Here is a 9,684-nt window from a genome sequence, read left to right on the forward strand (position 1 = left end):
GAAGAGCTAGTCTCAACATTTTAAAAAAGTAATTTGTTTTCATAAGCTGATCATCTTTTCTCATCTATAATTATATTGTTCAAGGAGATAGTAATAGGGCTTTGTAAAAAGGCTTTTATGGGGGCATATTATACCTTCTATTCTCCATATCTCTCTCCTGTACCTGACTCCCATGTAGGCATCTGAATCTGCAGTCTATGATTAATAAGTCATATAGCCAGGTTTTCAGTCATGGATTATGACAGTGGATCCTGAAAGGGCATGATCAAGCTTCTCTTCTCAAAGACTAGCACCCAATTCTGGAAACATGAACCAAGACCTAATTCAAGCATAATAAAATGCTCCCTATACACTGTTTTCCCCTTCCCTCCAAAGCCATTCTGGAAATTTCTGTTGAGGATCCAGAGACTAATTACAGAACTTTCCTGGTTCACAATAGCTGGATTTCTTCTCTAAATAGTCTAAACTAAGAAAGCAGAGAAAAATTGTATACTGCCATCCATCCCAATTTTCTCCTTTTTTGTCATTTATGATATTTAAACATGAAATCTAGGAATTACTATGTGCACAAGGGTAAGGGGAGCAAAAAGAGAGCAGAGGAACAGGGGAAGTGCTGAGGATAATTGTAGAGCTAGAAGAAGCAAGATGGTCACATAGTACACTAATTGGTAGGAGGCAGAGCAGAATCAAGTCCTTCTGAACAAAACATAATTGAAAAACATTCTAGAAATAAAGGCATTTAGACACTTAAAATCTATGATCCTTTCAGTCTTACAGTGAAGGAAACCCCAAAGACTATACAATGTTGCACACTGAGAGATTATACAAGGTCACAGAGCTAGCCAGTACTGTTTGTACTACTTCATAAAACTCCCTCTTTCTGGTCAAGTTGCACTTTCCAAATGATGGAAGTTATGATTGGTTGTGTCATTTCTACAGAGTCCCTGGAAATATTTCAGTATAATTTCTAACAGTATTATTTCATCTGCTCTATGAAAATTACATTCAGATCATAGTATTTTTTATACAGTCACGGGAAAAATTTTTAAAGAATGTCTTTATTAATTCATTGAGAATTTCTTACAAAGTATTTTGATCATATTCATAAACCCATCCCAAGATTTTTTTTCTGTTTGTTGGCCTGGTTAAATGAAAGCAATCGAGTTAGCAAGGGTAGGATAAGCAAAAGAAAATATTTAGTTACATTTCTTTTAATAATGTTAATTATCAGTTTAATATTTGGGATGGTTTGGTATTAAAGTAAGCATTATTAACTAGTAGGAGGGAGGAGGATCGAGAAGAGGGGAGAAGAAGAGAAAGGAGAAGTGCAGAGAGGAAAGGGGATAAGATGAGAGGACAGAGCAGGGCAGGGAGGAGGGGATAGGAAAAGATGGGAAAAGAGAGATGCAGAAGGGACTAAACACAGAAAGGAGGGGAGAGAAGAATGGGAGGAGAAGGCGGGGAGATGAGAATAGAAAAGGATTGAAGGGGGAAGGGAAAGGAAGAAAAAGGGTGGAGAAGCAGGAGGAAGAAGAGAAAACAGGAAAGGAGGGGATGAGAGAAGAAAAGGGAGGAGAAAGAGACCTGTGGTGGAGACCCTTGGTAGAGAAGGGTGAGCAGGGGAAAGAAGAAGGGAAGGAGGGAGAGAGAGTGGGAAACAGAAGGAAGCGAAGGGAGGGGGAGAGGAGGAGAGAGGAGGGGAAGGAGAGGAAGGAGGGAGAGGAAAAGAGAAAGAGGAGGGAGAGCAGAGGAAGAAAGGGGAGAACATGGGAAAGAGAGGTCAGGGGATGGAGGGGAGTGAAGACAGGACAGCAGGAAAGGGAAAGGACGGAAAGGAAGAGGGGAAGAAAGGACTGAAAGAGAGGAGAGATAAGGGAAGGGGAGAACAGAGAGGAGGGAAATAGCGAGAGAAGAGGGGGAAGGAGGAGGGAAGGAAAGAAATAGAGAAGGGGTAAGAAGGGAGGGTAGTAGGGAGGTGAGAGAAGTCAGCACCAAATCTGTACGTGTTTTAAAGAAGATATAAGTAACTACAAATCTTATCTACGAATGGTTCCAACTTCAATCCTCCTGAAATTGTATCTGAACCTTTAGACCCAACTCCCAGTCATGGCTCCTATGCCAGAGGGTCTCCAAAGCCCAGAATAGTTACTCTGAGTTTTATCAGTAGCATGTACAACAGTTTGTGTAGTTTAGGAATATTTTATGCTTTTATTACTTAAAATATATTTCTTTGAAGAAGGTATAACTCACAAATTACAAATTTAATGTCAACTTTGTAGATTTAGCTATAAGACATGCTGTCTTACAATAATTCATCAAAGGCTTTGACTATGATCTGATGTAGGGACTTAAACTTCAATTTCCAAAATATATGAAAACTTTATTTTTTTTTTTGAGACAGGGTTTTTCTGTAGTTTTGGAGGCTGTCCTGTAACTAGCTCTGGTAGACTACACTGGTCTTGAACTCACAGAGATCTGCCTGCCTCTGCCTCCCGAGTGCTGGGATAAAAACCTTATTTTCTATGAAATGCATCTATTAAACCATTCGAGCATGAGCTGATTCTGCTACACAAAATTTGTAAATAGATGAAAATTGATAAAACTTTAATTATTTCATGTTAAAGATCCAACCAACATATACATTAGAAAGCTAGTCAACATTCAATCATATTTGTTTTGAGACAACAGTCCAGGTTAGCTATTAACCACCAGTAAACTTAGTGGTTAGCTCAGGCTGGCCTTGAACTAGAGTTGATCTTCCTATCTCAGCTTCCCAAATGCTGATATTATTGGAGTGTGCCACCATACCTGGCTGCATTCACTCTTGTGCAGAACCCACATAACACCATTAAGCTATAATGACAATTTTCCAGTTAACATTTAATAGGAAACAGAGAAAAACACCCTAGAGTATAAGCACTATCCTCTGCTGATAGGGGTCCTTCAATGGGCAGTTTCAGGTAAAGTAGGGACAACAGGCTACCAGCATCTCCCAACTGTACATAGAGTGGCTTCCTGATTAGGTTCTGAAGACCAAGAGCCTCAGAAGCTCCCTTGTCACCATGCATGAAAATCAATAACTGGGGACACTATTAAGAGATATCCTGCCAGTCTTTGAGTAGCATATTATCTAATTTCTACTGCTGGCTTGGTGATGTGCACATCACAGCATAAGAGTAAATCTCAACCACCGGTGCTGGAGTCTGTTTCTGAACTTATGCTATGATCTAGCAAGGAGAGGATGCTAAAAGTCCTCAACAAGGAGAAGTTATGAAGAAGTGGGATGTTGGCTGAAGTTCTTGAACTATTTGTGAGATTTCCCATCTTCTGAGTGCTGCTAACAGATAAATTAAATATATTCCATGTATGCTGGTGAAAAATCATTCACCCATTCCTATTAGGCAAAAAAATCCAAATCAAACCAAAACAAAACTCAAGCAAACATACAGAAAATATCAATGGTTTCACTTAGTGTTTCTGTTAACAGCTTATTGAAATCAAAACATTAATTGAACAGAGATCAAACAGCTGAGATTTTTACTTGTTATTTCATTTAATAACTATATACTGAGTATCTAGGACAGTGCTAGGAACCAATCTGTGCCAACAACAAACCTCTCACTCTTAACCTTAGACTATGCAGGAAATTCAGATTTCAAAATAAACAAAGGTTTCTAACTACAAAACCTGAGGCCGCCCCATTTAAAGTTCTGTAAGTGGTTTAGAATTATAGTATCTATGTTAACGATGAATAATCAAATGCAATATCTAAATACAAAATCGTGTTTGTGAAGTAAAGGGATTGTCCATCAAGGTGTGATTTCTATGAAAAATAACAAAGTAAGCAAATAATTTCCGTTTGTTTGCCTGCTGTTAGATGGGGGGCTCACTCTTTAATTTGCCCTGGCCTTGAATTCTATCTGTAGACAATAGCCTAGCCTCAAGCTCCCCTGCAACTGTTGACATGTCACAAGCACACACTATTATGCCCACTGCACATGATAAAACAGAGCCTGATTCTTTTAATTATTCAAAATCTTAGGACAATTTTTCATGTCAATTATAAAACTATACCACAAACAGGAAACATAGGTAATATTTTCCCTCAATATTTCAGACTGAATACTAAAAAACCTTCGTCCTCACCACCCCAAAGGGTAATTTAATACCAAGCAGTCAAAGGTTCATGTGAACTAAAACTACAAAGCTTCTTGGGTACTTATATAGCAATAATGAATTAAACACTCAATGTCGCTTACCTTGTAATCTCTGGACACATTTTCTGATGTCACTGAACCTGAAATCTGACTAGAAATTGTAGCAGCTATAAGCTGTTTACACCATTCAACATGTGATCCTGTAGGGCTAAAAGAAATAGTGTGATTAAAAGTCTTTAAACACAGGCTCCTGAAAAGAATCAATGTGTCCTGAGTACGAATAAATAAATACAGGTATCATTTTTTAAAGTGTCTCATGTATAGCCCAGACTGGCTTAAACTCAATATACAGCCAAGGATAGCCTTAAACTCCCCATCCTCCAACTCCTGAGCACTGCGATCACGGACATGCCCCACAACGTCTTAAACTATTTGGTTGATTTTCTACTTAATATGAGAATCAATATAGACAAAACAGAAAATACATCAGGTTCTAGGTTAGTTTTAGATGAACCAATCAACCTTTTTCAAAAAGTTTTAATATTGTAGGTGTCGGGGCTGGAGAAATTGCTCGGTGGTTAAGAGAAGTGGCACCTCTTTAGAGGATCCAGGTTCATATTCCCATTGCTCACATAACAGCTCAGAAGGTCCTGTAACTGCAGTCCCAAAGCATTCAATGCCCTCTCCTGGCCTCTGTGGGCACCAGGCATGCACATAGTGCACAGACACACATGCAGACAAAACATCTAGACATAGCCAATAAATAATTTTAAATAATTACAGGTATGTAGTTAAGTGTGTTACTCTCTAACATATCACAGAATTCTATTCTATCAAAATTATATGACATAGTATATATAGAAAATTAACATAGTGCATATAGAAAATTAATTCCAAAGTAAAATATTTACCTTAAAGCATATGATCTTCAAACAAAATTCAACCAAATTCATGTTTTTAGTTTAAAATCTAGAAAACAGTGTACTTTTAGCGGGGGTAAAGCTGATGGTAAGTTAATATAGAACAGACGAGAAAAAGTATTTTGTATAAAGCAATGATGCTACATTTCTGTAAATGCTTTAACTTACAAAAGCTTCCTCCAGTTGTTATGTCAGAGCTTCATAACCAGTTGTGACAAAAAGGCAGAACAGACACTAGCTAACTTGACTAGATAAGGAAATGAATATGGCCATCACTCCAGGGGCCAGAACAGTCAAAAGTGACTGATATACTGAGCTAAAGGGGGCACCACAGATGCTGTAAAACAGAACAGGGCAAAGAAAATAAAAGCCTCCGCTGGTCAAAAAGGCAGACTTACCCAGCCTCCCAGTGACCCATTTTACAGAAAAGAAAACTGAGTTTCTAGGTTTATCCATGGTCACATGACTGGTATGTGGTTGGCCTGTGCTCACCTGACCTAATGACTAATAGGCAACTAGGCAGTGAAAGATGTAAAACTTGCTCTCAGGAGCTAGGCTCCTTTCCAGATCTGCCAAAACAGGAAAAAGAAACCAATGAAGAAGGCAAAAGACACTTAGGACCTTTACCAGGAAGTTAACTTTCATCTGGAAACCAAACCAAACCAAACCATCAGCAATTACATCCACACTTGTGTGTGTGAAAGACAGAACATCTACTTAATTGTAGTCTCTGATTAAGGTGCCCACCCAGTCTTTGTGGTTGAACATATATGTAAAATATGTGATGAACAGGTAGAAATTCCTATGATATACAAGAATTTTATGATCCTAGTAGAACTCTATCATAATTTCTAGGGGACAGGAGGAAACAGAGATATTATATTCTCATATTCTCATTCTCTCTCTCTCTCTCTCTCTCTCTCTCTCTCTGTGTGTGTGTGTGTGTGTGTGTGTGTGTGTGTGTGTGTGTGTGTAAACAGGGTCTCTCTATATAGTTATGTAGTACTGGCTGTCCTGGAGCTTGCCCTGTAGATCAGGTTGACTCAAATTCAGAAATCCCCCTGTGCTGGGATAAAATGCTAGTGTCCCCTTTATTGCCTGCTCCTTTCCTTTTTTGAGACAATCTTTTTCTACAGTACAGGCTGGTCTGGAACTCTCTGTATTTACCAGGTTGACCTTGTACATGCAGTGATCTTGCTTCTTGAGTGTTGTATTTAGTGGTATTCACCACTACACCAAGCTTCCCTTTTTTCCCCTTTTACCATCAGCACCCATCCCTGACTGCAAATACATAAAATCAACTAGAGGAAATCAGCTGCTGACTAGATCCTGCCGCACCTTCTTCTAACAAGGACACTTCTCTTTACTTTGCAGAACTGCAATCCACTGTTTCCTGGGGATGACCCACTTCTTCCTGTCCCCACTTAGACATGAGTTGCCCAGGCAGTCCCAGGATTCCTTTTGGATCCTTGCTGTATGGATCTATCACAGGGCTTCTAGAAGCCTATTCCCAACACTTTGAAGAACACACAGAGATAAGACAGGTGAGATGTTTTTAGAAGACACAAATACAAGAGATAGGGAATTCTTACAACATTGTTTTAAAGGTAGCCCTTGACTCCAATTGTTCCCACTCTCATCTCCCTCTCTGGAGTGGTTTTGTGAACCAAAATATCTCCTTTGGGGCTTAAAGTTGATTGGGCTGTTTTGAGAAAGGGGTGGGTTTATTAGTGTTGATGTGTTTTTATCATCAGCAACAGGAAGTGGCCTGGGTCAGAGCAGTTACACAGAAGGTATAGTGGGCCAGCTAACAGGAGGTCTGGGTTCAAGTCCTGTTTCTGTCACTAGCTAGATCTGTGACCTTTAGGAAGCCACATCCTCTCACAGGACCACAGCTTCTTTTCAAAGAGAAGTGAAATACTCTGAAGACTACGCAAGCCTCAAGGTTCAAGGAACACATGTAAGACAGGCTCACAGAGCCCAACTTCCCTTTAGGGGAGTCACTCCTTAATGAAGAGTATGCACGGGTGCCTGCTGAAATATCAGAACCGAGCCCTCTTTCCTCCCTGCTTGTCACCTTGTGCAGCTGCCCTCCATGCTCAGCTGCTCTTTCCCAGCTGGATATGGCAGGCGTGTCTTAAACTGCTTTCTTTGAAATATGCTTCACAAGTGACAATGCCCATACCCCTCACAGATGCCTATACTACTCACAGCGTAAGACTCACCTACTTCTCTGTTGAGTGCTAAGTACCTTGAAAATGCTCCCTGCCTTATTGCCATGCTATTTTCTTTTCCCTGAACTGCCTCCGTATTCTGTATCCTCTTCCTGCGTTATGAACTGAAGTCCCAGATAGATGTCTAAGACTTCTTAGTTTAGGTTTACAGCCCAGAACAGAGTTAGTGGGTTTCTTAAGAATCTCTATTTTCAACTGGGAAGAATATGATGCAGGTTAGGAGACTCACACACATCCTGAGAAGGGATGATAACACAACTCCTTAGGAAGGTAGCCTGCCTGTTCTCACAGGTAACAGGCCATCTCTGATCAGTTCCTCAGAAGGTGCACATTGTGCTCTCATGGCCAAAGGGCTCTCCCCACTCCACGACTAGGTAACTTCCATTATTTCCTCAATTCAAATACCTATCCTCCTTCCTTACTGCCCACATAACTAACATCTTATATCTCCAAACTACACCAAGTACCACATGCCCACATAGCCCAAGCATAATGAGGTCATAGTATACACCTTTCAGAAAAATACAAATTCCTGGGCCTGCCCTAAACCTCCCAAATCAAAATCCTTGGGAGTGGGACATGGTCACTTGTCGTTTCTAATAAATCCTGAATAAGGCATATTGGAGTGACATATTTCAGCTACTCCAATGATTCAGACCTACGCTGCCACCTGAATATACTTCTGTATTTACCAATAGCCTAGCACTTACCACATACAGCTTTAACTATCAGCCCTGGAGCCAAAGTAAAGTCACAGCGTACTATGTTCTGAATGGACAAGAACTCATGTGCTGCTGAAAACTTTCAGATGTGTGAAGTGCTCGTGGCTCCAAAGGGAAGTCTTAACTGTGGCTAGATTGTAGTGAAACCTATTGCTCAGGGATTCATGTAGTAAAATATACTGTAATCCCACTGAGGTAGAGAAAGGAGAGAGCGCCGCTCGGTACTCCTGTCCATGTCTTTGGAAACTCCCAAAAGTTCAGCACACTGGGATGACTCAGACAGGCAGGCAGAAACAGCATCAAGGCACTGAAGCACATCGCAACTGACTGTTGCCCAAGTGTAGGTGTCAGCGGGGAAACTGGATAATCCAGCCATCTCTTGTCATTACTCGACTGGGTGGTGGCCTTTTCCAGGTGGACATGGCAAATATGCCTTGAACGGACTTATTCTAAATTGATCTCAGAAGCAAGAGACTCATGTGCCCAAGAAAAAAAGAACTGTGTCCTTCCAAGTGTAAAGAAGTGAAAGTACACAACTGTAGTCGTGTCTCATGAGCAGTATGGAAGTGATCCATCTCAGTTTCTCAAATCTGTGTATCTTTACCACCATCTGCTGCAGATCTGCTGCCCATGAGTCTCATCTCCTAGTCGCCACCCCAAGCAGCGGCATCGGAACTGATCTTAAAATCACACGATTTAGGCATGACGGTGATGTTAAGAACAAGAAGCCAAGCGACATTTCTCCTGAGAGGATCCTTGGCCAGGGCCACGAACAGGAAAGGGGTTCTCAAGGAGCTAGTGCTTGGCAAGGGTTTGACAGCTCCAAAGCCTCCAGGAGCTGTCAGCCTGCAGCGCGGAAGTGAGCAGGTGCCCAATTCCCGGCAAGTCCTAGGGCAGCAGCCCGAGAAGGGGACCCAGGGAAGGCTAGAAGTGCCTGTGGTGGAGCCGCCCACCCCGCCTCGGCCCTGGGCCGCCAGGCCTCCAGCTGGGCACTGAGAGGCTGTGGCGTCCAGGGCCCTACTTACCTGTCTAGGGTCTCCATGCTGGGCTGCCGTGAGCTGGCCGAAGCGCCCGCCACAACCCGAGAGGATCTCCAGCCCGCTGCCTGCCCTGGCCCCGGGCCCCCAGCGCCCTCGCAGCTCGCCGCCGCCGCGGCTGCCGCCGCCACCGGCCTTTCCATGACGCGTCAAGCCGGGCGCCTCCGGTGAGCCGCAGTCCGGAGTGCAGAGTGCAGCGGCCGCCGGCCTGGCTCCGCGATGCGCCCCCTGCCGCCCTGCTCCGCCGCCGGGCCACTCGCGTCAGGAGGCCGCCGCCATTAGCTGTCACCTGGCGGCCCCGCGTTACCCACAAGGCCATGCGCGCAGGGGCGGGGAGGGGCGGGGTCGATGCTGGGTGGGCGGTGCGTGGCACCCAGGACCACGCCGTCCCGCATCAGCTGCTTGTCCGCCTGCCTGGCTCAGGAACCTGAGGTCTGGTAGCCCAGACCCACTCTAACCCCGCTTGAGCAATCGGGACACTACAGCCTCTGAGGTTTGAAAACTGCATGACGTGCTTTGCTTTACAGACAAACTTGGTACACTGTGGACATGTGGTTTTTGTTTGTTTGTTTGTTTGTTTTTAATGGTTGAAGAAGTTCTACATTTGAAAAACA

The 9,684-nt window shown here is 42.9% G+C and overlaps 1 protein-coding gene across 10 annotated transcripts in view; it reads right to left on the bottom strand.

Moving 5' to 3' along the window:
• Positions 1-9,358, bottom strand: part of Mtmr1 (myotubularin related protein 1) — a 67,321-nt gene extending 57,963 nt beyond the window's left edge. For 5 of the 10 annotated variants that reach the window (XM_085684974.2, XM_085684975.2, XM_085684972.2 and 2 more), the window contains exons 1-2: positions 9,059-9,356; positions 4,260-4,365 (exon numbers count right to left, since the gene is read on the bottom strand). In XM_085684974.2, the coding sequence (XP_085541100.1) occupies positions 4,260-4,365; positions 9,059-9,213 (261 nt within the window). In that variant the 5' untranslated portion in view covers positions 9,214-9,356. Of the gene's footprint in view, positions 1-4,259; positions 4,366-9,058 lie in introns of all 10 variants that reach the window. The other 5 variants (XM_085684977.2, XM_085684976.2, XM_085684978.2 and 2 more) reach the window with 2 other exon arrangements.
• Between the last annotated feature and the right edge of the window lie 326 nt (positions 9,359-9,684).

This window comes from Myodes glareolus, chromosome X (genome assembly GCF_982192425.1).
Source record: "Myodes glareolus chromosome X, mMyoGla1.1, whole genome shotgun sequence".
Taxonomy (NCBI): domain Eukaryota; kingdom Metazoa; phylum Chordata; class Mammalia; order Rodentia; family Cricetidae; genus Myodes; species Myodes glareolus.